Source organism: Triturus cristatus, chromosome 3_1 (assembly GCF_964204655.1).
Source record: "Triturus cristatus chromosome 3_1, aTriCri1.1, whole genome shotgun sequence".
Classification (NCBI taxonomy): Eukaryota; Metazoa; Chordata; class Amphibia; order Caudata; family Salamandridae; genus Triturus; species Triturus cristatus.
This window is the reverse complement of record NC_140583.1, coordinates 447585432-447612691: the sequence shown is the minus strand read 5'-3', so window position 1 is coordinate 447612691 and position 27260 is coordinate 447585432. Positions and strand designations below refer to the sequence as shown.

At 50.8% G+C, this 27260-nt stretch overlaps 1 protein-coding gene across 4 annotated transcripts in view; it reads right to left on the bottom strand.

Annotated features, from left to right (window-relative positions):
- LOC146860386 (transient receptor potential cation channel subfamily M member 7-like) overlaps positions 1–27260 on the bottom strand; it is a 1286036-nt gene that overhangs the window by 550676 nt on the left and 708100 nt on the right. For all 4 annotated transcript variants that reach the window (XM_085644245.1, XM_085644247.1, XM_085644246.1 and 1 more), the window contains one exon: positions 14835–15063. In XM_085644245.1, the coding sequence (XP_085500371.1) occupies positions 14835–15063 (229 nt within the window). The remainder of the gene's footprint in view (positions 1–14834; positions 15064–27260) is intronic.

The window sequence follows — 27260 nt, the reverse complement described above, 5'->3', positions numbered from 1 at the left end:
CGACCCTGATGGCATACACGCACCTCCTTTATAGGGGCCTCACAGCTAGGGTGAGAATCGGAAAATACATTTCGACCCCATTCCCAGTGGAGCGGGGAACTAGACAGGGGTGCCCCCTATCCCCCCTCCTATTTGCCCTGGCAGTGGAGCCCCTGGCTATCCGCTTGCGTCAGGCGGGCGAGGCATGGGGCATGGGGTATTCCAATAGCAGTCACAACACATTGCATATCACTATACGCAGATGACCTTTTGATCTATGTGTGGGACATCACGAGCGACCTGACGCCGATATGCACGATATTACAAGGCTTTGCAGAGGCCTACGGACTCAAAGTCAATTGGGACAAATCCACGATTTATCCACTCAGCCCCCACCTAGCTCCCTCGGAAGTATCGATAGGACCCCAGACACTCGGCTGGAATGCTGCGGCACCCAGGTATTTAGGAGTGAGACTGTATCACTCACCCGAGAACCTTTATGAGGGGAATCACCGCAAGACTTTGGCGGGGCTACGTGCCGCGGTCGCCTTCTGACCTTACCCTTGGCCCCCATAGGGCGTGTAGCCAAAGTGGATCCCCCAGTCTCGCCTCCGTTCCCCTCCCCCCCAGGGAGAGTCTCCACAGTATGTGTCCCACAGAGTCCCAGGGCATCCCCATCCAGTTGCATCAGGGCCTGTAAGTGTACGTCCCATTGATTCGCTATGGGTGTGTGACTGAGGCCCAACGTTTCCTCCCGCAAGAGAGCCGTACCCTCCGCCCCTGTCCCCGCCCACACCAGCAGGGAACCCCGCCACGCCTGCGCTTAGTAATTAACCGCTTCGCCACGATCAGGCCCAGGTCGAGGAAGCGACAGGCAACCTTCGTGGGGGGAGTTCTACGAAACAAGTGTAACAGACAGGCCGGCCATTCCCGCCGCGCCAGCGGACCGGCACAAGTACTTAACGCTCCGTGCACCGTCCGCCAATATGAATCGAGCGCTGGACAGCTCCATAACATGTGCACCAGTCCAGCATCCAGAGCCTTGCAGCGTGGGCATTCAGCATCCGCACGGTGGAAATAGCGATTGATGGAGTCGGGAGTGAGATATGCTCTGTGCAGTATAAAGTACTGGATTTGGCGAAACCGCAGGTTCCTGGGGACCCGTGTGGGTCCCCGTAGCGTATCCCTCCACTCCTTGACGGTCATGGGGCGATCCAGATCCACTTCCCATTTACCCCGCAACGGAGACAGGTCCGTCGCCACCTGCATGCGCAGGGAGGCTGTGAACCAACGAATCATGTGACTGCCCCGTCCCATGACATGGAGGTACTGCATCATGAGGTGTTGTGCCGGTTCCTCCTGAAGAGCACCCCACCGATTCGTCAGCGTCGCGATTAGCGAGCGGTGGCAGAGGAACTGACCGGCTGGTAACCCCGTCTCCTCCGCCAGTTGAGCGAACGGTATAAGCACACCATGGCGGTAGAGGTCCCCTAGCGTGCAGATGTCCGCCGCGTGCCATTCCGCAAGCTCCGTCGAGCGTAGTATCCCTTGACCACTAGGCGAACCCTCAATTGGCATAGCAGGAGCGTATGGGGTATGCGACCGCGTCAAGTAGAGGGCACGCCGATAGCACTTGTAGGCCACTGCCACAAGAAGGGGGCCCGGCTTGACCATTCTGGCCGTCGGGTGGAACAACGCTATAATATCCGTCAGGGGGAGTGGCGGCTCCATGGTTGCCGTGTCATCTCTCTCCCTGTCGGCCAACCACCTGGCCACCCATTGCAGCTGCGCTGCTAGGTAATAGTGCGCAAAGCATGGCATCGCGAGTTCCCCCTGATCCGTGGGGAGGTACAACTTAGAGAGCGCCACTCTGTGGCGTGCATTGCCCCATACAAAATCCCGGAGAGAGCGCTCCAAGGCGGCGAAGAAGGACGCTGGAACGTAGGTCGGCAGATTAGCAAAGTAGTAGAGGAGTCTGGGCAGGGCCACCATTTTGACCAGTGCAATGCGGCCCGTGACCGCGAGGGGGAGGGTGCCCCAGAAGCACATCTGGGCCCTGATCGCCGTCACCGCCCTGCCCAAGTTACCCTCCACCAAGTCAGCTGGCCGCCGATACACCTGGATGCCCAGGTAACGGAAGGTGTCCGGCTGCCACCTGACAGGCACAACCCCTAACTGAAACCGGGGATCCAGAGCATCAGCACAGAACGGGTAAAGGCACGATTTGGCCGCGTTCACCCTTAACCCGGAAAGCGTTGCAAATTCCGTGAGAACCCGCTCAAGGTCCCCTGAAATATTCGCCACGTCCCGTACGGAGATCAAAAGGTCATCCGCGTATAAGGAGACCTGGTGGGTGGTGTCGCCCATTGGAATGCCGTCCGTCAACACCCTCCGCAGGGTGGCCGCTAAGGGCTCTATGGCAAGCGCAAAAAGGAGGGGCAAGAGGGGGCACCCCTGCCTGGTACCTCGGCCAACTGAGATGGCCTCGGAAATGTATGGGCCAGTTCTTACCCGGACCACGGGGTTCTTGTAGAGGAGCGCCGCCATTTGCAGGAACCCGACACATAGTCCATAGTGCGATAATGCTGCCACCAGATAGCCCCACTCTAGGCAATCAAAGGCTTTTTCAAGGTCTAACACTAGACAGCCCGCCCGCGGCCAATGCTGTGCACCGTGTGCGGCAACACGGAAGAACCGGCGGAGATTAAGCGAAGTGCTGCGCTTCGGCACAAACCCATTCTGGTCCCTGTGCACTAGTACAGGCACAGTGTGGGCCAGCCGCTCCGCTAGAACCTTGGCCAGGATTTTGTAATCGGTGTTGAAGAGGGCAAGGGGGCGATAGGACCCTAGATTAGTAGGATCACGCCCCGGCTTGGGTAAAGAGATCAGGTAGGCCTCCCTCATGGAGGCGGGCAGGGTGGCCTCCTCAAGGGCTGTGAGATATAACGCGTGCAGTCTGGGCACCAGAGATTCCCGATATGCTTTGAAGTATTCTGCCGGGAGACCATCCGGCCCAGGCGCCTTGCCAGAAGCCAATGAGGCCACCGCGTCCCCTATCTCCTCCAGAGTGAGGGGACCCTCCAATGTTTCCTAGTGGGCATCCGGAATTGTGAGGAGGCCGGCGGCCCCCAGAAACAGATCGAGATCCTGTGCCTGCCGGCGCCCCACTGAAGTGTACAGGTCCTTGTAGTGTGCCGTGAGTATCTGGTGGATCTCCCGCTGCGTGTGCACCAGCGTCCCGTCCGATCCACGGATGGAGGCTATTGGCGCATAGCCCGATTCCTGTTGGATCAACCAGGCCAGCAACCGCCCCGCCCTGTCCGACGTGGCGTGGACCCGTGCCGAATGGGCAGCGTAGTTGGGGCAATGCAACCTCTCCAACAGTTCAGCATGGCGTGCCCGGAGCCGGGCCAGCCTGGTCGAGTCACGCCCACCACCCTCGCCATGACGTTCGCATGCCAGCAGCCGAGTTTCCAGAGCGGTGAGTAGCAACGTAAGCTGCTTACGGATATTCCCTGTCGCCCCCAGGCAGTGTCCCCGCATGGTCGATTTGTGCGCGTCCCACTCTGTCAACGTGCTCCCCGCCGTGCCCTCATTGAGGTCAAAGAACTGTTCGACCGCTGTGCCGAGCGAGGCCTGAAACTCCGCGTCCTCAAGAGCAGCCGGTTGCAAGCGCCATGTGGGAATGGGGGGTCTCCCCGGGTCCCAGCAGAGACGCAGTCTAAGAGGATTGTGGTCAGAGTGAGTCCGGCCCAGGTAGTCCGCCTGGATTATCAAAGGGTCCAGCGACGGAGAGCTCACCACCCTGTCGAGGCGGACGTGAAGATCATGTACCGCAGAATAATATGAATAGAGCCGGTCAGTGGGATGTAAGGTGCGCCAGACGTCATGAAGGGCCCACCGTGACAACCAGTCAGTAAGGTTCCTCACATTCGAGACTGCCTGTGTGCTACGGAGTGGCGGATAGGATCTGTCAAGGCTCGTGTCCAGCACGGCGTTAAAGTCCCCACCCAGCAACCAGGGAAGACCCACATACGGGGTCAAGGCCACCGAGAGGTGGTCAAGGAACGACGGCTGTTCAACGTTCGGGGCATAGATAGATCCTAGGAGCACAGAGTGTCCGTTGAGCCTCCCCCGCACCAAGGTGTATCGGCCAGCAGGGTCAAGCACTACTTCGGAGCATGTGAAGGGTGTGCCCGCCCGTACCCAAACCAACGTACCCCGAGCATGCGCAGAATATGTGGTCCCAAAAAGCTGTCCCCTCCACCGGGCGCGCAGCCTGTCCAGCTCTGGCCGTGTCATGTGCGTCTCTTGGAGAAGGGCTACCCCTATCCTGTGCCTCTGTAGGTAGGCAAAAACAGAGTATCGGCGGGCCGGTGTGTGCATGCCTCTAATGTTCCATGTGACTATTGCAGTGTCAGCCATCGGTGTAGAGTGCGGACAACACTAGGCCCACAGGCCGAAGCGGGCCGGCCGGGGGAAGGGGGGGGAGACCAGGAGGACCGCTACCCAGACCGCCCGCTGCAAGAACATGATGTGTGAGAGAACTGCAGAACACTGCAGAATGTAAAGAGGCAAAAGTAAAGATAATATTAACAAAAGGAACTCCATAACCGCAAGGGCGAACCCCAAAACCGGGCATTCGTCCAAACATGTAAGGCTCAATCGCCTGTGAACTACCAGTTTAAAGATGGGTTTGTGAGGGGCTAAAGAGCAATACCGTTGGTCCTGGCCTGCAAGAGCCCCATGTCACCCCCGTCAGGGCCTCGTGTGCCTGTAGGGCTGCCAATCGCTCAACTGCTCCCCAGAGGAGTTTGTGTGGAAAGCGCCACCACCCCACTCCCCTGTGTCCCAAACAAGCCCGGACCCTCAACCCCGGCTCGTATGCAAGGGGACCCGCACTGCCCTTCCAGCCCCGCGACCCCCGCAGCACCCCAACCTGCTCAATCATGGAAGCATACAGAGCCCCATAATCACAATCCAGGAGGCAACAGAGGCAGAAAGCTCCCCCCCCCTCCCCCCCAAGAGTAGTCCGCAGCAACCCACCCATCCCCCCAGGGTACCTGCAGTGGACACAGTGCAATCAAACAAGAGTTCACCCCAGAAGGTCGGCTGTCTGGGGGGTCATCTCTGGCAACACCTGGTCTTCTGGAATCATGATGGACGGGGAGGAGGACAGGTCAGTCTCGGTGTCACTGTGAATGCGAGCCGCCACGTCCCCCTGGCTGCTCACAGACCCCAGGGTGGCCACCGCTTCAAGAGCCTCCAGCCGCTCCACACGCATCCTCTCCGGACTCGGGGCCACCGGGGGACTCGGCCCCATCCCACCACGTTGGTCCCTCTGTCTCCGCCGTCTCAGCCTTTTCTCCCTACACACCACAGGCCCCGGGTCCGCGGGCCGGGGGCCACCATGTTGGCCCGATTCCTCCAGCCAGTCCCAGACATCAGACGGGGCTTCGAAAAAACGTGTCTCATCCTTCGTGACCACCCTGAGGCGCGAGGGGAACAGCAGCGAGTATTGGATGTGCAGTTCACGGAGCCGGCGTTTCACCTCCAGGTAGTTGCTCCTCTGCTTCTGAACGGTCGCAGTGTAGTCCGGGAACAACATCACTGTGCCACCCCCTATTGTCAGGGCACCCATTTTCCTTGTTTCCCGGAGGATCACGTCCCGGTCCCGGTAGTTGAGGAGGCGAAACAGGAAAGGACGCGGCCGGGCTCCAGGGACAGGCCTTCGCGTCGGTACTCTGTGCGCCCGTTCCACCACGAACTGTGGGGAGAGCACTCCTGGGGGCAGGATGTCCCGCAACCAATCTTCAACAAACTGCTCTGGTCGTCGCCCTTCCTCGCCCTCCACCAGGCCCACGACTCGTATGTTCTGGCGCCGAGAGCGGCCCTCCGCATCCTCCGCGCGGTCCTCGAGAGTGTTAATGCGGTCGATCAGGTCCTGCAAGGTGGCAGAATGATTGCGCACTATCGGCTGCACATCCATTTTGGCCTCCAGGGTCGATGCAGGCGGTGCCACAGTCCCAGCAGAGCGCCCCGGCGTCGCGTCAGGGCCGTCGGCCCTCAGCCTAGTCTCGGCCTGCTTGTTCCGAAGCCGCCCCATGGCCAGCTGCTGCGCCAATGGCATTCAGAGGGCTCAGTGGTGCACGAGGCCGACCGGGGCTCCAGTTACCACCAGACGCTGTTATCAAAGGGGGCCCAGTCCCACTGCCACGGGTCGGGCCAACGCCAGGGGTGTCAGGGCACGGGGCAGCGCCGCCGGCGGGGGAGGTGCGCCGCGAGCCGCGGGCAACCAGTAGCCAAGGTCCTCCAGGCCGCACTCCGCCGAGTCCCCAGCGGCCACCCCAACGCGTCCAGCAGCGGGCAAGCGGTCAGCTCCCCAGGTTCCTCACCCTGATCCCGGCCGATCGATGCAATTTGTAAGGCCACAGCACGGCCGCCAGGGTCGCCTCCGCCACCACAGCAATCCGCTTCGCCCCCAAGGGGCAGCAGTCAGGCGCTCGTCCACAGCCTCACACCCAGAGGGGGGTCCGCCACACCAGGTCACTCACCGGGCCCCCGGGCGTCGCAGGCTCCATGTCCGCCTCCATTGCCTCCGGCCGTCATGGCCGCCACCACCGTCCACCGCGGCAGGCTCCTGCAGGCTCGGGGTGCTGGGACAGGCAGGGTCACAACGTGGACGATCGTCAGCACGACACAGCCGATCATCAGACACCCGGTGTACCGTCGCTGCAGGGGAGTCCCTCGCGAGTCCCCAGTCCTCCCGCTGACGGTCCGCACTTCGCCGCGCGGCCCAGCCGCCTCGTGGCAGGCCGCGGCGTGGGGTGATGTTCGTGGCCGGACGCCGCCTCCAGCGCTCCCCGCACCGCTCGCCGGGTAGGTCCCCAAGGGGGCGGCACGCAGACCGAGGCCGCCCCCGCCCTCACTTCAAGTCCCACAGGAGCGCCGGGGCCTCACGGGCAGGAGCAGGCAGCCCTAGCAGCCCCGTAGCACACTCCGGGCAGGAGAACCAGAGGAGAACGGCTCCGTTGCTCGGGAGCTTCACGCAGGCACAGCCATCTTGGCCGCGCGCTCTCTAGCGCCCCCAACATCACCAGGACAATTCCTGATACACAGACAATTAGTAGAGAGTGCCTGACACTGCTGGGATCTCAATGAGGGGGAACCACCGACGCACCCGGTACAACACACTATTCTACGCATGGGTACAGGAAGACACTTAGTCACCTGGCACTACAAAGCGATCCGGGAATTGATGACAGCCCCCTTGCATGTCTTACGACAGAAATGGGAGGACAAGATGGGACGGATGTTCCATGACAAAGAATGGGAAAAAGCATTGGAGTACCCTAAAAAAGTTTCTAGGAATGCACGATTCAAGAATGTTCAATTCAACATTTTACATCGTGCATACTTAACACCCCACCGACTCCACCGTTTTTACACACACTGACACACATTTCGCATGCCCTAGATGCCAGACTCCTGAGGCGAACTTTAAACATATGTTCTGGGACTGTCCCACGATTCAACCGTATTGGGATAGGGTGCACCAAACACTCCGGCCGACAGTCAATCTCATGGCCCTATCTACATGGGAAAAGGTGTGCACTGCAATCTTTGTGATGTTTGAAACATTTGTCTACCCTACCCGCAAGTTGCACCCACAGAGAGTATGAAATGGCAAACAAAATTCCAACGGATATGAGCACACACGTGATTTGCACATCCTTGAAATGGAAGGAACTTTGTGAACTAAGACGGTTTGATCCAAATGACGGACAGGCAAAGCAGTTCATGGAAAATGTTACGCACTGAACAAGATGTTTTACAAACTTTTACCGTTCAAATTCAATTGAACACCTTTGTCAAAGCGCAATAGTGAAAATATCATAAGGGTGGGCGGGGAAAAGTATTTAAATGTCTGGGGAACTTCCGGTTGTGGTTCAGCATGAGACATTACCGTGTTTTGGCTGTGTAAGAAGAGGTGTATTATGGGTTATGAAGTTATGAGGGATTACATTGTGATGCACGATCAACAACAGGTGGTGATAGGTTAATCCCTGAAGAGTGGTGATGTCACATGATTTAAAGCAGAGGGGAGGTACGATGTGCTGAGCAGTACTGTTTTACGAAGGGAACCGTTGTGAAAAGGAGAGATGTGGCAAGAAGCAATGAAGGTATGAGTAAATAGAGATAAGATATGGTAGATAACAATGGGTAATACGAAGGAGGCAATAAGGATAAGTGCAGAACTGCAATGTAACATTTGGTGAAAGTTTAATGACTAGAAATGGAAGGATGGTGGTTTTTCAGGCATTGTTGCGGAAGCATTACGCTCCGTTTTAGAGGGAAAGCGTTGTAATCATTCGGGGTAACAAGATTTGTTTATTTAAACATATTTGCTGTCAATCACAGGGTTTGAATCCACATTTTAATTGCAATATTCTTTTATTGTTGTGAACCCCTGAAGAAGGACTTATTAACAGCCCGAAATGCATTGGGTATAACATGACTTGCTACCGAGGATGTTTTCATGTGTTTTGGCATGTCCAGGGCCGGACTGGGAACAAAAACCGGCCCTGGCAAAGTGCTCGGTGCCCCCCCACCCTTGCGGGGGGTTGGGGGTGTTGCCCAGCTCTTTGCCAGGGCCGGTTTTCGGCCGATTTTGTAAGAGCCAATTTTGCAGCTATGCTGCAAAAACAGCCCTGTTGCAAAAATGGCCCCGAGGGGCCCAAACCCTGCCCCCACCCGTGCGGCGCACAGGGGGATTGCCCGGTGCCTGCTACGGCCAGTCCGGCCCTGGGCGTGTCCAGAAAAAGGCTCGGACGTGCATATCTGGTTCATGGGAAGCAGTAAAATTTATAAGCTTTTCACGTGTGAATGAAACAAAGAAAATTTATGAAACAGAACGAACATGTTGAAGTACTTTGATTAATTTTCGTCAAAAATTGAAAAATGTGGATAAAAAGTGGGACAACCCCAATTCATAGCTGTGTACCTGGTTTAGGAGTGACACTTCGCTCCTTCTGCTAATGACCGATCTACATGGGAGGCATGTGCCCTGGGAATCTTCTGCAGGCGGAAGACAGAAAAGGTACAATGCAGGTTTGCATCCCTAGCCATTCTCTTAGCGAAGCGTGGAAAAGCCATGCATTGGAGGACCTCAACAGGACCCCCAGAAGCAGCCTGGATTGGTGCCATGAAAAAATGGGGGGCGGCAGAGGATGGAACAATGAGAGACGAGGAGGTGAAGGGGATACGTAAGCATCCCATCTCTCTGAAATGGGCGCAACTACTATATCAATTTATTCAGGAAACTACACCAGAGGAATCACCCCCAGCCACACAATCTCAATCCCAAACTCCACCCTTGTTCCCCATGGCACAAACGCTGACCAACACGAGACAGCTGTGGGATGCCTAAAACCGACTGTACACTAGGGCACCGCTAGCAAAATAACCATGTCCCGAACAGACGACACGACCCCCTGACTCCTCTCCCTCCCCCACTACAGACACCACGCCGTACTAACAGCGAACCAGAATCAGCCACATAATAGACCGTTACCACGATACAATCCGACAGCTCTCCAACCCCCCCCCCCACCTTTCTCCAATCTTCAACCCCCCCGCCTCCCAGTTAACTGTTCTATGTTTTTTCCCCGGCAACCCCATAGCAGGCCTGTACGCATTGGGAATGCAATCATGGACAATACACGAGTGGTTTACGGGGATAGGGATGGAGGCTGAACATTTAACCCATACTTCTGGGGCACGTACACAGATACACGTAGACAAGGCTACTTTTACTGCGCGTAGCGCCTGGCATTGTTCACTTTAATACCTTGCATATTTCAAGCGTGTTGCTTCTGCACCTTCTGTGCATTTTAAATTCGCCTGCTATATTAAAATTTGTTTATTTTGTTGTGTTAGCCTCCCTCATGTTTTAGCCCACTACCACATACCTGCACTTAAATTGTGACTTCATGCACCGCGGTTCCAGCGGTCTCCCTCTAGGGCGGTGTACCGGCGATTTAGGAATATTCTGGGGCTTGAAGGGACGCTTTGCGGGCGCCATTTTGTTTAGCGCTCTAGTCGTCCGGCTGCCACGCTGGATTGTATTTAAGGGCAGAGAAGGCGGTGGGTCAGCCTAGACAAGGCTACTTTTACTGTGCGTAGCGCCTGGCATTGTTCACTTTAATACCTTGCATATTTCAAGCGTGTTGCTTCTGCACCTTCTGTGCATTTTAAATTCGCCTGCTATATTAAAATTTGTTTATTTTGTTGTGTTAGCCTCCCTCATGTTTTAGCCCACTACCACATACCTGCACTTAAATTGTGACTTCATGCACCGCGGTTTCAGCGGTCTCCCTCTAGGGCGGTGTACCAGCGATTTAGGAATATTCTGGGGATTGAAGGGACGCTTTGCGGGCGCCATTTTGTTTAGCGCTCTAGTCGTCCGGCTGACGCGCTAGCGCTCTACTTTATTCCAACATGGACACGCGCAGCGTTGACGCGCAGCGGAAGCGCCATAATCGCGCCGGAGTCACGCCAGAGTCCAGCCCGTCTGCGCCTGTCCGCGCTAAGGACGGGCTAGGGACCGGGCTAGACCTGAACTGTGTAGGAGAAGGTGGCTGCAGAAAGGGTAGGTTTGCGTATGCCTATCTGGAGATGATGGCTTATCGACCTCCTTGGGTACCATGTCATTTTACGTGCCCCCCGGAGGCCCTTTGTGATACATCTGCTTGCTGCTGTCTGCCCAAGTATCCTTTCCCGTCGACAGAGTCAGTCGCTAACATCAACCCGCCCAATGATCTGGCCCCCTCCTCCTTATCATCGAGTGAGACTGGCTTGCTTATTAATACCAGATCACTGGTAAAGAACAACATAGCCTTTCATGAATTTGTGGCCGTGAGAAACCCGTTGTGGGTTTTCATCACGGAAACCTGGGCCACTGACTCCTCTGGGCCCGACCTGGTGGATGCTATCCCTGAGGGCTATGCGCTAGTCAGGTTGGACCGGGTGGGTCGTAGGGGAGGAGGGCTGGGGATTCTATATAATAGTTCCCACACCTGCCGGATCTCTACTTTATCCGCCCCCGCAGACCCCTTCCAGGCTCTATACTTCATGATAACCTCTCCTTCCGCTGCTCCCTTTTCTGGTATATTGATTTACAGACCACCAGGCCAGAGAGCGGACTTTGGGAATACCCTGCTTATTCTCCTAGAACCCTATTTTGGCTGTGCCCAGCTTACGGTTCTGGGAGACATAAATTTCCACCTTGATAATGTGGACTCCAGAGAGACGTCCTCACTTGTGGAATCTCTGTCTGCATTTGGTCTTCAGCAAGTGGTTACCAATCCTACCCATCGGGCAGGTCACATTCTTGATGGGGTGTTCTCCAACGATGAGAGGCTGAAGACAGATTCCTATACCGTTGGTTTGGTCCGATCACCTAGCGGTCCCCTTGAGGCTTCAGACCTCTCCCGCATATACTAAACTGGGAGATCCTGGTAGGAGGGAACCAAAGCGTAACTATAGGAATATCACTAATGATACGTTGGTTCCTTTCATTCCTAATGCTTCCGCTGCCACAGTAAAGGATGTTAGCATGGCGGCGTGTGAGCTTACTGACTCGATAGCTATGGCGGTGGATCGGTTGGCTCCGGTTTCTCTCCGCTACTCTGCAAGAAAGACACCCTCAGCCCCGTGGTTTTCACAGTCTTTGAGAGTGCTAAGGCAGGGTTGTAGGAGGCAGGAAAGATTGTGGAGGGCAAGTGGTGACTACAAAGAGAGGGAAAAACACAAACTCCTCCTTAAGGGATACAAGGCTCAGGTGATTAAAGAAAAACAGGAGTATTTTTCCAAGCTGACCTCTGCTCTCACCTCCCCCAGAGATCTTTTTAAAATTGCAGACTCTCTTTGCACCCTGCAAATGCCTGATCCCATTCCTAGCTCCAAGGCTCACTGTGACAATATAGCACAATTTCATTCCAAAATAGCCGATATTTACTCGGCCCTTGCCTTGCAGAGAGCAGTGCTGAGCCCGCCCCCGTCGGTTGTTCCTGCCGGGGGAGAGGGTAGCAGAGTTCTGACTGCGCACCTGTTCCACTTCCCTCCGCTCTCTCTGCAACAGCTTGATGGGCTGTTGAGTAAGACCAGGTCAGGATCCCCTTTGGATCCTTGCCCTCTTAAAATCTTTAAGGAATGTCGGCAAACGCTTCTGCCTCCGCTTTTGACCATTATGAATAAAGCAATACAGGAGGGTATTTTTCCTGCTCTGTGGAAAAGCTCCTTCTTAAGAAGCCCACTTTAGATTCGGAAATTCTCAAGAACTTTCGGCCTATCTCCTTGCTTCCCGCTCCGGCGAAGATGCTTGAAACGCATCTTAATGAACATGTTACGGCTTTCTTAGACAGCTCGGGCTGTCTTGATCAGTCCCAACATGGCTTCCGGAGACACCATAGCACGGAATCAGCCCTTACGGTAGTGCTCAACAACATCCGCACAGAGGTTGATTCAGGCCATACCACTCTTCTGATCCTGTTGGATTTGACAGCCGCCTTCGACACCCTATCTCCCTCGGTTTTGATATCTCGCCTTAGGGAGATTGGGGTGGAAGGACTGGCTTCGAACCTCTTGGCTTCCTTTTTAAATCAGAGGGTACAGAGTGTCAAATTGGGGGAATTCCTATCTACACCCCTACCTGTGCAGTGTGGGGTCCCGCAGGGGTCGGCTTTAAGCCCTACCCTTTTTAACATCTATGTGACCCCACTTGCCAGGTTAATAAGATAATTTGGGCTGGAAGTGGTGTCATATGCAGATGACACCCAGATCATGGTGTCCCTTTCCCACTCGGTCAGCTCCCCTGCTCTTAGGTTCAGGAACTGCATGGGGAAAAAACCGAGGTCCTCATCTTTGGCAGGAATAGGGACATCTAGTCTTCGGAGTGGTGGCCCCCCCTCCTTGGGAGTTTGTCCCACACCCACGGTCCTGGCCCGTAATCTAGGGGTGATGATTGATCCTGCGCTCTCTATGTCTCAACAGGTTAATAGGACGGTTTCCACCTGCTGGGGCATTATCAGAACGCTTAAGAAGATCAGACACTATTTGGCGCCGCAGGCCCGCAAGCAGATCGTGGTTGCACTGGTCGCCTCACGGCTGGACTACTGCAACGCCCTCTACTCTGGCATCAATAAGAGCCTGGTGCGGCGTCTACAAATAGCCCAAAATGCGGCAGCCAAATTCGTGTTGGACGCTCCCAGGATTGCGTCAGCCACCGCTGCTAGAAAGAGTCTTCATTGGTTACCTTACCAAGATAGGATTGCTTTTGAGATCCTCTGCATGACCTTTGGGGCCCTGACTGGCAGCGGGGCAGAAGGAGTGAAGGATTTGCTGGCTCCCTATGTCCCGAGCAGGAACTTGCGTTCCCAGGGAAGGAATCTACTCTCAGTTCCCCACTTTCAAAAAGATAAATGGCGAGGGAGAGCTTTTTCCTCACTAGCTCCTAAACTGTGGAACTCCTGCCCTATTGAAATCAAATTCCAGCAGAATCTCCCTATGTTCCGAAAGGCATTAAAGTCGTGGCTCTTTGCCAAGGCTTATCCGCAGGAGTAGCTCTGGTCTGTTTGATCCTTTTGCTAGGCGCCTTGATGCCTTCGGGCTTAGTTGCGCGATATAAATTCTTATTCATTCATTCATTCATACCAAGGAACCTATCGCTACACGTAAGGTCCAACTGAAGGGTAATCCCCATTTCATCTCGCTGTATCATACCTGTGCTGCAAACTATATGATGGGATGGTTTTTTCGTGCTGCAATGATATCATCCAATTGCCTGCGCTTACCTATCAACATGTGTTAATAATGAAGAGTAACTATGTACCATGTAATGTAAAACTCCCAATAAAGAAATTTAAACAAAAATAAATGTCTGGGGGACATCCAGTATGAGTGTGGTCGGGATGTTACGGTTCATGCTAGGGTCTGGGGTCAAGGGAGTTTTGAGTCAAGATGCAGTATTGTTAAACTTTCCCTTTTGGTTTTCTTTTTGCCTTGGATGTGTAGATTTAGGGTTGACGGGGGAAACTTTTCCAAGGGAAGCCAGTGCGTTCCATGCCATGGGAAGTCACAAGATTTGCATGCTAGGGATCGCTGTGCCACGCAGTCTCTTTTCTTTGTTTGGCATGAGGTGTGGGGAGCCTTATATTATGGTCCGTCGCAGATTTTTTGACTGTTACATGTTGTCTTGGTGTGTCTGCATGGGTTTTGGAGACTTTGGTGAATGTGTAACCTAGACATGCTGGAGATTGGGTGACTTTGAATGATTGTCTCTGTACTTTATATGTAAGAGAATGTCTGTTGTTTGTTTTGTAGTTTGCAACAAAGGAAGATTTGTCGTATTCTGGGTTTCCCCATACCGTGCATGTCTGAGCTGGTTTCTGGAATGTTGAGAGTGAATGATGTAATAGAATGTTGGTGTGTGGTTTGGAGCGGAAGCTAGGAGATGGGGATAGTTGGGGCGGGACGGCTGACAGAACCTACCTGTTGTTGCTGTGCCCTAAGAATTTAACATGAAATAAAGAACTTCTCTCCTATTTAAGTGGCTCCATGTTCTTGTATCTTGTATGTAGACCCTACCCTCCAAAGTCTACAAAAGGCTCATACTAGTGCTCACAGGAACTCAAAATATCAGTTTGTCTGTTGCATTCCATTGCATTTAACTTTATCACTTATATTGCTAATTTCTGAATATCTCAACGGGCTGAACAATGAGCTTTCAGTTTTCAATGTTTTCTACCTAAGAAGTTACCACACATTTATAATAATGGTTATCATTTGAAACATACCTTGTACCATGAATCTTTCCTCATTTTCAGCCTTCCCATCCAGATATCTGATAACAACATTTGTGCACATGTGTGTCCGACAAACGCACGATGTCTTGAAGCCACAGCAAGCTTAAGGCAGGTATATTTACTCCAGTTTTTCAACTCGTACATAAGCAACTTCATGGCCATAGTTTCATTTTGCTTGTAAGACTGGTCAAGCAACTCAACAGCAAGCTCTCCAAATTTGCTAGATAAAAAACAATGACGTTTTAAATAACCAACAATGTACGTACAGTAGAACTGCAGAGAGATACAGACACAAACCAAAGGATCAAGAGATCTCAGATGTAGATGCAACATACATTATTAATGCAAGTCAACAATTTAATATACGGTGGATGATAATCTCCCACTGATGGACATATCAAACAAACGCTGAGTACGGCAATTGGGCCAGGTGGATTACACTCTATCCCACAATGGCAAGACCAAAGACAACGAGTGCTGAATACAGCCATTTTGCTTGAGAACTGGAGTCAAATGAATTCATGTGTCATATCACAAGACTGCTTGCTTGGAGTCAGTTGGGCTAACCGTGAATGTAGGTAAATAAGCAGAAAAAATTAAGTAATGATGGGTGAAATATATTGAAACCACAGGATTCACGTCTGCATGGTTCCTTCAGTACAAATTCATGCTGGACAAATGCAATTAATTGATTTTACGGTCACTGAAGACAGATAGATGCGACCGTAAATATGAGAAAACTCTTGGCACGCAGATGGACTCGCAGTCACTCTACAGTAGGCAGATTTCATATACCTTAATTGGTGATCTCATGGGTTAGAAATGTGTGGGGTGGCTTAAAGTAGAGGGTGGTAATCAAGTGCAAAGCATCGGTACCAGCATTCATCCTGTTAAATGTCTTTACCAGCATTATTGTAAAAACACTGTCATGATTCTGGACTCTCACAACAGAGGTGGTTGCCTACTTATATGTGAAAGCCCACTCGGCTGTCTTATTTAAACTGTATTCATTCTCTATTTCAGGCTCTAGTATGACCACATTAGGTGTTCTACCTCTTGCCAGTTCTTCTGAACTGTGTTGTAGCAGTAACTTTCGAAAATCCTCCGTGCCGCTTCCACGTTCCTAAACTTTATGAACGATCAAAGAAAGAATCAGAATCGATGTTATCCGGACGCATCAGTGCAATATAGGCAACCTGGACACTCAGAGCATAGTTTATATGTGATTACTAAATTGGCTCTATGTCAGAATGCTCTAAGTGCAACTTTCAAAATGTTGTAAATTTTTAAATTTAATTTTATAGCACGTGTCACCTGTGCAGTTTATGGAATTTCAGAATAATATGCTGGCTTCTCTTAATTCTTTAAATGGCCTGGACTGACTACTCTATTTTGCTTCTGTTGGAGCCTTTAAATGGAATATGATGGTGAAACAGCAGGCAGGGAGCAGGCACACTAGATTCTGAACAGAATTTATTTGCAACTTCATACAGCGAGTATTAGACCAGAAAGTGCCAGAGCGCCTCACAATGAAAACAGGAACTGTCCAGAATATATGCCCAGCACACCTCATAGTCACAAGAGAAAAACAGATAAAATACTATTTGAAAAAGAGAAAAACATGTCAAACATTGGACTATGATAAATGCTAAAATTCGTCCTCTTCACAAGCCAATACATTGCTTGAGAGAGTGTAGTAGGATCCAAGAAAGATAGACTTCATAGGGAGAAGTCAGGTAGGGGAGGAGGTCGGTCGATGTAAGGGAGTTGTGGACGTTTACCAACTGGTGGTTCTTGTAGGTGTAAAGATGATTACTGCCTTTAACACTTGATATCTCACCATATGTATGCCTGTTCTGCCTTTCTTGAGGGGTGTAGCTGGTGCTGCTGGACATGCCTGAGGTGCCCCCTCCAGTCCTAGGCGTCAGAGGTGGATTCTGCATCTGATTTCTACAAATACTTTACATATTGCCTCTTATGTTAATCCTGACTGCTCTGTGCCAAGCTACCAGAGGGTGAGTACAGGTTACTTTATGGTGTGTATCTGATTTACCCTGACTAGAGAAGTGTTCCCTACTTGGACCGTGTGCAAACCTCTCAAATAGAGACCCCATTTCTAACATTGGTGATGAGCGATAAGAATAGGACTTGTATTTGTGCAATACCATATAGTAATTCAGTGTTCACTACAACTTTATGCTAAAGGCAAATTTGAACCCATTCTCTTTGATTATCATTTTTTGCTCTGTCCTGTTCTAACTGGCATTTTTTGATTTTTCGATTCTCCCAGATTGCCATTTTCTCTTTTACTTAAAAACCACGTCTCTCACAGGTGAGCCAAGAGCTCCACTTGTACCTGCATCTGCACCTGCACAGTTGGAGTTTGAGCTGGCCAAACTGAAGAGTTACAAAGTGGCCTAGCTCAAGATTTTCTGCCAGGAGTTTCAGGTCTCTATAAGGGGCTTAACCAGAAAAGTGGAGTTGCAAAAGGCGCTGAGGGACTACATGGAAGCAAGGGATGCAGGGCCTGTGGTCCAAGAGAAGGAGTGTCAGATTCTGAATGAGGATGAGGAAGTAAACCAGGAGGATCTGGGACTACCTGCAGGCCAAGATGCCAATAAATTGCCAAGAGTACTGGGCCCTACCAAGGCAGGGAGAATTACCTCATCCAGGAGCCTGACCCCAGAGGTGCTGGGTCCAAACTGGGGTGGCATAGTGAGGAAAAGAACAATGGATTAATCCCATATCTGTGACTGCGGGTGAATGGTTGTACAGTTTCAGCACTAAGTCGATCTTCTTGTTGTTTTTGCCTTGTTCGCCCTAAGTGGCCAAGCTAGCCTGGCTGATGAGGGGTGAAACATCGAAACCGTTCCCAAGATGCTTGTTCCCAGTTCAGGGAGGACCTAGCCTGGCGGTTTGGGCTGGACTGTTCCCATGAGGAACAGGGTCAAGACTGATTTGCATATGGCTGGGTCCAACCTAGGGTGATATAGTGGCCAAAAGAACGATAGATTAAACCCAGATCTGTGACAGGGGGTGAGTGGTTGAAAAGTTTCAGCACTCCCTCCAACATCTTGTGTTTGCTATGTTCGCCCTAAGTGGCCAAGGGTACGCCCAGACATAGGTCCCTTGCTCGCTGTGCCATTGGATTCAAGCTAGCCTAGCTGATGAGGGGTGAAACCCCAAAACCGGTCCCAGAAAGCTTGTTTTCGGTCCATGGAGGACCTGGCCTGGCAGTTCGGGCTGGACTGTTCCCATGAGGAACAGGGTCAAGACTGATTTGCATATGGCTGAGTCCAAACTTGAGTATCATGGTGAGCAAAAGAGTGATGGCTTAAACCCAGATCTATGACTAGGGGTGAGTGGTTGAAAAGGTTTTGCACTCCGTTCATCATCTTGTTTTATTTCCCAGAGGAGCTGAAGCACAGGAGGGAGGAGAGAAAACCAAAGGTAGAGCTGGCCAAGATGCAGTTTGAGAAAGAGCAGACTTTATAGGAGAAGAGAACGGAAACTAACACTTGAGCTCAACCTCAAAGAGCTGGACATCAGAGCCCTACAAGTGGGGTCCACCACCAGTATTGGTAGCAGCGTACCTGCAGTGTCCTCACATGCATCCAGATTTCATATTCCAAAAGATATGGCGCCCAGTTACAATGTGGGGTATGACCTAGATAAATGGTTGGCAGCATATGAAGTGGCTTTAAAAATTCACACGGTCCCAGAGGACTTCTGGGGGAGGGGGGCAGCCTATGGCAGTACATGCCCACAGATGGGAGGGATACAGACCAACTATATTGCCATGAAAACTTTCCAGTCAGCAAGTTTGGATTGACACCTGAGAAGTATAGGCAACGGTTCAGTGCTAGTCACAAACTCTCTTTATCAACATGGGTGGATTTTTTGGATTTTGCTGGTAAGGGCCTGAAGGGCTGGGTGAGGGGCACCAAGGCTGATGATTTTCAAAGGTCGTACAACTTATTTTTTGAACACGCACATTCATGAAAATTGTTTTCCAGAGCTGCACCAACACCTGGTTAATAGCAAGCTGACTGGCTCTAGAAAGCTTGCTGAGGAGGCAGACATCTGGGTCAGAACAGGAGTGTCCAGAAAAGTACCTGGGGGTGACTGCAAGCAATGTGATTCAGATTCCCCCCAAGAGAGTGAGGGGGAGGTCAAGAAAGATACAGACAGGTCCCAGGGTAAGCAGGAAGGAAAGAGTTCGCATGTACTGGTGGGCAGTGGCCTATGGCACTCCAAATCCAACCTGCTGCTTTGATTGTTCCCAGCTAATACATATGCAGGGGGAATTCTGTCTGACCAAAGAAACCATCCACAGGTCGTAATCCTAGATGGGTGGTCCATATGGCCATAGGGGAAGGTAGTACCCAGGGGCAGGTCATAGAACATGCAATTGTCTCCCCGAGGTGGAAGATAGGCTCTCAGAGGGTGAGTTGGTGATCCTGGAGGTTGGGAGTCGTCTGTTCCACCAGATGCGAGTGACTGGGGTTGAGACCACTGCTTTGAGGGATACTGTGGCAAGCAGGACCATGGTTGGGGAAGAGCTAGTCTCCCCAGAGCAGTACACTGGAGTCGTGTGTAAAGTGACTATAGCCAATGGGCAGGACTTTTTCCACCCTATGGCCCTGGTGTCCCTAGAGTGGGTAGGGTGGGGAGGTGATCCAGAGAAAGGGCATAGTTAGTCCCCAGATGGCCATTGACTGCATTCTGGGGAATGAGTTGCCCCCAGTGTCAGAAAAACTCGGAGGAGCGGCCGCCATTGGCACCCTGACAGTTCAGTTTTCTGGGGATACCACTTCCAAACAGAGGGTACAGAACTCCAGATGTGGGGGCAGGGGGAAGAAGGACTCATCCCTGACTCCTGGCCAGCCCAAGGGTACAGACTCTAGGTTGAGGAACCAGTTGCAGAATACCACCCCTGAACTGTTGGGAGGTGGAGTGGACAAAGGGTGCGAGTCACCTGGAGCTACTGCCACCCACTCTGAGAAACTACAGAGGACAGAGACCCCTGTATGGCCTAGGACCTGGCTCTTGCCAAGGACACTTGCCAGTGGCCTCTGTTGGTTGTGGTCCTTGTGAACAGAGCTTTCCTTGGGTTGGGGACAGAAGTCAGACCTAAGGGGTAGAATTGGCCACATCACTTTGTTGGCTATGGTGGTACTGTCTGCCAACTGGGATGCATCTGTGAGCAAATTAAGGTTAGGTGCAGGATTTTGTGTCCCCAGGTAAGAAGGATCCCCCAAGGGTAATCTTAGTGGCCCCAGACAGTATAGACCGAGAAATCCTATTGGATTCAGAGAGGCATAGAACTGGCAATTACTCCTGCAGTGTGGGCCATTGTCCAGGTTGTATCGCCCTAAGCAGGGAAGTCCATCATGGTATTTATCAGGCTACCCCGACTTTAGGCTGGGAGAGGGTCGTGTTGGAAATTGCCCTTTTTGCAGGGTTACCCCAAACTTTTTGCCTTCCTTCTCCTCTTTTTGCTGAACTCCTTTTGTTGCCCTTAGAACTCTGAGCACATTACCCTGCTAATCAGTGCTAAAGTGCATGCGAGTCTTCCCTAAACGTGTGTAATTGGTGTATACCTGATTGACATATTTAAGTTACTTGCAAGTCCCTTGTAAGGTTGTATACCATATACCCAGGGCCTGCAAGTTAAATGCTACTATTGGGATGAAGCACTGATTGTGCCACTCACAGAAGTAGCCTTTCAAACCTGTCTCAGGCCTGCCACTGCAGTGCCTGTGTGTGCAGTTTAATGCCACTTCGACTTGGCCTTAAAAACCACTTGCCAAGCTTTGCACATAGATCAACCCTAAGGTTGGTCCTAGGTTGCCCTATGGGCAGGGTGCTGTGCAACTAACAGGTGAGACATGTACTTTTAAGTTTTACATGTCCTGGTAGTGACAAACAGCTAACTTCATTTTTCACTACTGTGGGGCCTACTCCTCTCATAGACAAGCATTGGGAATTCCTTAAAACACTTAAGCAGTAATTCCGGATTATAAAGCAATAGTTAAATCATGCTTCATATCTTGGGAATTCTAATGATAAATCCTCTTTAGTGATAAAGTTGGATTTGACATTACTATTTTAGAAATGGCACTTTTAGAGGCGCAAAAAGAATGGGTGTTGGACGGAATCCTGAACAAATCCAACATTTACCCCAGTCACAGATCTGGGTTGAAGCCATAGTTTTTTTTAATGCCATGTCATTCCAGTTTAGACCCAGCCATATGCAAATCATTCTTGACCCTGCTCCCCATTTGAACAGTCCTGCCCTATCTGCCAGGCCTGGTCCTCCATGGACCAGAAACAAGCATCCTTCAGATTATCAACCCTCATCAGCCAGGCTGGCTTGAATCTGGTGGCGTAGCGAGCACGTGACCCACATCTGGGCATACCCTTCCGACTGAGGGCGACAAATGCAAAAAGAACAGATGATGGACGGACTGCTGAACAAATCAAAAATTCACCCCCAGTCACAGATCTGGGTTAAATCCATCGTTTTCTGCACACCATGTCCTTCAATTCAAGACCCAGCCATATGCAAATCAGTCTTTGCCCTGCTCCCCATTTGTTGCTGCTGCACTTTTTGCCCTAAATGGGATGAGTATGCCCAGACGTGGGTCGCTTGCTCAATGCGCCACTGGATTCAAGCTAGTCTGGCTGATGAGGGATGAAACACTGGAACTTGACCCAGGATGCTTGTTTCCGGTCCTGAGAGGACTCTTTTTGGCAGTTTGGGCTGGACTATTCCCATGAGGCGCAGAGTCAAAACTAATTTGCATTTGACTGGGTCCAAACTGTGGTGCCGTAGTGAGAAAAAGAACTATGGATTTAACCCAGATATTTGGTGTGGGGGTGAATGTTTGATTTATTCAGCATTCCGTCCATCATTTGTTGCTGCTGCACTTTTAGAAAGTGGACATTTCTCAGCTCTTAACTTTGCTCTGTGTGCCTGCAGCCTATCTCCAATACACGTCTGGGCTGGGTCCCAGCTACACTTTGTGCATTCCCTGCAGACAGCCACACACACAGGAAGGTATTGGTGTGACAGATGGCTCATCGGTATTCATCTGCATTCTGATAGCATTCCGGGGCAGGAAGGGGGAGAGGGAAGATAACACTTACACATTAATTCGCTGTGTCCTGACCCCACACAAAGCACTGATTTACTCCCCACAGAAACCTGCAAGACAAGACTAGATTGAAAGGGATCCTTTGAAGTCACCCCCTACATCAAAGGGCCTTTTGGTATAAGTACTGAGGCTCTGACCCTACCAAACCAGTACACTACTGGACCTGGGAAGAACTCTGCTGGAGTAAGGCCTGCTGTGCTTTAAGGACTGCCCCTTTGCTGTGACTGACTGTTCTGAGAAACTGCTTCTCTACTTTGCTAAGCTGCCCTGCAGATCTCTGCCCTGCTGAGGACAAGGACTGGACCCATCTCACTTCAACCCAGAGTGACTCCAAGGGCGTGTTGTCTTGCCTCTGAAGTGCCAGAGATACAAAAGACTTCCTGCAGTCCTGCTGGACTCTGCCATCTTTGAGTGTTGCCCTTGCGTTAGGTGCTCCCTCCAGTCCTGGGCTTAAGATGTGAGTTCTGCAGATAGTTTTTACAAATACTTTACAAGTTGCCTTAGGTTAAGACTGACTGCTTTGTGACAAGCGACTAGAGAGTGAGCACAGGTTAATTTAGGGTGTGTATCTGATTTACCCTGACTAGGGTGGTGTCCTACTTGGAAAGGATGCAAACCTCTTCCAACTAGAGACCCCATTTCTAACAATGATGCAGTCTTGGGGAGAGAGGATGTGTACTTTGGACCTCAGTGCACCATCCAACTACTGAGGTATGAACTGAGTATTTGTTGTCATGTTAATTATAAGTATAAAATATTGTATATAGTTGTTTCTGTTAATTACAGGTGTGGAGTTGTGAATACATTATATTCCTTGACATTTTTTCTTCACTTTTTGAATGTGCTTTTTTTTTTTTTATAATGGTAGCAGTTTGCCATTAGTAAATTGCTGTCTTCTCCAATTTCTCCCCAATGGGGCATATATATCAAAACATCTGGAGACCTACATTGTGGTGGGTTTATCTTCCAGCACCTGGGGTAAGGAAGGCTTACCTAATGGGTGACATTGCCAGCTTGAGGAAGGAGGTTCCACTGGGCAAAATGTGCAACATAAAACCTTTAAGAAGTAGCTTAAAGCACTTTTGACTATAATTGAAGATGCTAGTCTTCAAATGGAAGGTCAAAAACCACTGCAAGAGTATATTACAATGAAGTTGTGGCATGAGGAAAACATATGGAACAAAAAAGCAGAAAGATAGACGGAAGGACAAAGTGATGGATTGTCGGATAGGTTTCTGGATTGCTGGATGGGCAGATGGATGGGGGTGAAGAGTTTGTGGATGGTTAGTGAACATTGATGGGGAGAAAGATGGTTGAAGGAAAAATGGAGAGAAAGATGAGAGACGGAGAGATGGATCAAAGGAAAGATAAATAGATCAATTGATAGAGTAAAGGAAAGATGAATTAATAGGGAAAATTAAAGATGGCTGGGAGGATGGATAGCAGGATGGATTCAGAGGAGCAAGAATGGATGGATGAACGGAGGAAGGAAGGCTGAATACAGAAGGATTAATGGATGGATGGATGGATGGAGGGAAAGAAGCATGGATGAAGGGAAGGAAGTATGGATGTAATAAAGGAGGGATGAGGAAAAGGTGAGATGGGTGGATAGATGGATGACCAAATTGAGAATTAAGGTGTATAAGACGCCACATGGCCACATTGTTTTCATAATTCTGGGCTCATTCATCTCAATCGCTCACACAGTGCCATTAAGAAAATAGTTCAATGGTGGGGGGTGGTGTCGTTTTATTTTTCTGGCTACTTACTTGTTTTAATACATTTGTTTATTATCCAGGGTGTGAAATTCCTTCTCAGAGACCACTATAGAGGCAAATCATCCTCTCCTTCTTACATGTCCCACACTAAAATCACCCAACTCTTCTAGGGACCAGATTCTAATACAACAGAACCAACGCTAATCTGTGATGATCAAAGGTCCAAAATGTATGGGAAGATGGCATACTAACTTTGTAGCCCTCGCTGGCTATAAATATTCTAAGTAAACTCACACTGCAACAGATGGCTCAAAGAATGCTCTATAATCAGCATGGTCTTTTGTGCTACACTGCACTTCATTTTCCGAAATATATTAGCAGCAATCCAACCAAATCTTCTTAACACTAACATCTCCACTGAGATAAGCCACTATTTTTCAGGTGGAACAAACACTTAAAATGAGCTCTTCAAGCAAACAGTGTACAACTATCCAAGTTTCAGATTCTGTTGGGTGTCTCATTAAAAGCGGGTTGGGGTTGTTTGCCTCGGATGTCCTGGAGCCCATCCTACTATGGCTCTGCAAACTGCACCAAGTACAACACTTTGCACACTTGACTCTCTTGTTAGTAAAGGCAAGCAGTGCCAGGCTTCTCAGGGATGTAGCGTGTGTGTAATCAAGTTCAGAGCTCAACAATCAATCAACAATCTGATAAAGTGAATGTCCAGCCCAGTGCTTATCTTTTTGAGGAAGATAATACTTTATTAAACAATTGTATTAAGTACTTCACACTGCTAGCAGCTGAAATTAAGTCAGGGTTTCTGGACACTATTCAGCAGGTTCTTTGCCCTTCATGCTCCCTCACTGTACCCGCTGCCCCCCAAGGACTCTCCCTAGTTCTAAGTGGCTTACCTCTAGGATGAAGCGAATCTGCATGAATCTAGCACAGGTGCAGCTCAATTACCCCCGAACAGTATGTGTGCTCAAACTTTTAGTCTTTTAGGAATTAATTCCTTTAGAGTCTTGCTCAGCTTGGCCAGTACCCTGGAGTATTCTGCATACTCTAAAGAGTGGTTGTGTTCTGGTACAGACTCTTCAAGTCCCTATCAATTCCTCAGATAAAGGGCCACGTTCATAGGTGCACTTATCGGACTCTCCTGTTCGTGGGAAGTGGCAGTCCTGAGATGGTGTGATCCCCCTTACCTGGTGGTAAGTGTCTCTGGCCTGTGGAACGGGTAGTTGAGCCCACGCCAGGGCTGAATGAAACAAGGATGAAGCCCTAAACAGAGCCTTGCTGCACTTGCAGCCCCACATGGATTGGTCACTTTATGTACTCCAGCACAGGCCGGCCACACCTTTGGTAGTTGCAGCCCCGCAAGGACTGGAATGAAACATGCAATTACAGCCCCGTACAGGCCTCTGTGTTGAGTTGTGGCTCCTACCTGGAACTATCAGGAGAATCTGGGAGGCCATCTAATGCAAGGGCCTATCTGGTTCTCTCTTCAGCACTCCACAGCCACCGGGGACATGCTGCAACTCACTCATTCATGAACAGTCTCTGTCTTGCATGGTAGACATGTGTATCCTTCTCAGGCATGCAGGCTTCAAGGCACATCAGGACATGTACACATCTCCAGCAAGAGACCCTGACTTCAGGTAATGCCCCCTCACCTGTGAGAGATTGGCTGTCAGGCAGGCACTAGTCTTGGTTGCACAGCATCCACGTCTCTACTATCTTGTCCGTTGAAATTCCTCCCCCCCCACCCGGCCACACCACTCTTACCTGCACGGGCCGCGGATGGCTACATTAGCTGAGATTGGGGTCATTGCAACTTTTTTCCTGTATGAATTCTAATCTGCTCCTTGATCATGCCCAGGCAGGCATTAGAGTCTTTCAGTCAGGAATGAACTACAAAATGATCTTAGATGAAGAAGGATCTGCAGGCCTTATCCTTCACATTCTGCCGGCAGCCTTCATCTGGTGTCCTATGCCATCCTTATTTCTGCACTGTATGAGGCCATGCCCATAGCAAGGCTCTGCACTAGCGTCTCTCCTTTTTAGGTCTCGCCTGGCATAGGCTGCGCACATGCACAGTCTCGCTGGCGAGATTTAATGAGCTGGGGTATTTTCTGTAAGGGGCATTAAGCCCCGCCCCTCTTTTCCATTGGCTGGCGTCACCGTTTATGCTAAAAGGTGGCCAGCCATTGGAAAAGAGCTTGTTGTGACGTTTTTGCTCTGCTTTTTCTGCCGTCCCACTTGGACGGCCTCGCCTGCTTTCCTTCCTAGTAAAAGGTTTCTTATCTTTATGGGGCCAAACACATGGCCCCATAAAGATAAGAAACCTTTAAGTAGGCGAGGCCACGGCAGAAAAAGCTAAACTAAAACGTCATGGCGAGCGCTTGTCTATGTCCATGCTTTCAGGGTTGCCTCGGAACGCTCATGCTCAGTAGCCCTGCTCGTCCTTTTTTGATGTCCATGCCTTAAACTCTGCTTCGTAATGCGCATGTCCCTCCACGGCCCTGTGTTACTGAGGCGGCAGTTGTAGAGAGTCTTTGAGCAGACATGATACAAAAGCAACCCGGTCTGGGGCCGCTCGGTAGCGGCTGCAACGGCAGCAGCGAGAGCGGCGCAAAGCAGTTGGGGGTGCGTGGCGGAGGTGGGGGGGGCACGCGAGCCTGACGAGCCAGAGGAGAGCAGCAGCCCAGCTGCCCGGGTCCCCAAGCAGGAGGCCACCCAGCCCGGCGAAGACGATGAAGAGGATGATGAGACTAGCCCCGCAGTTCCCGGGGAAGAGGAGGATGATGAGGTAGATGAGGAGGACGACGAGGAATCCGCTCCCCGCCTGAAGATACCCCCGTACAGCCCTTCGCACCTCCTGCAGCTGCCCGCAAGACTTGGAGCCTGTACGGGCCTGGCTGGGCAAGCACTACAAGAAGGTGAGGGTCCTTAATTCACAGAGGGCTTGTAATACCCGGGGAGGCGGGGTCTTGCATCTACAAAGGATATCAACAAGTGCCAAGAGAGCCCGGTGGTTTTGTGAAGTTGAGGGAGGTATGACTTCAGTAGAGCAGCTATTCAATAGAGCGCAGTAGTTTCATAATGTCCCCACATTGCCTCCCAAGGAACTGTCTGATACACGTTACAGTTTAATCGCACATCCATCACCTCCCACCAGCATTACATCACAGAACCTTAAATCAAAGTTCAGCCTAACTACTGCATACCGCGACCAATGGCAGATCCTGTGGGAGGGATGGCGACGGGAGCCCAAACCTATGCCAAAGAAACTTATATCTCACTTATTAGACACTGCATACCTGGCCTCCTAAAGCACCAGTGAGAGTCAGTGATATCAACCTTTAATATTTTCTGTACATGCAATAGGTCTCACATTATTAAAGTTTGATCTATTGGTGTTGCATTATTTAGCAATGCCAATAGCTCAAACTTTAATAATGCGAGACCTATTGCATTGCAAATGCTTGTTAAACAAATCATCTAAGGCTGTTAACAAAGCTCCTTCCAATGCACCTTCAAAT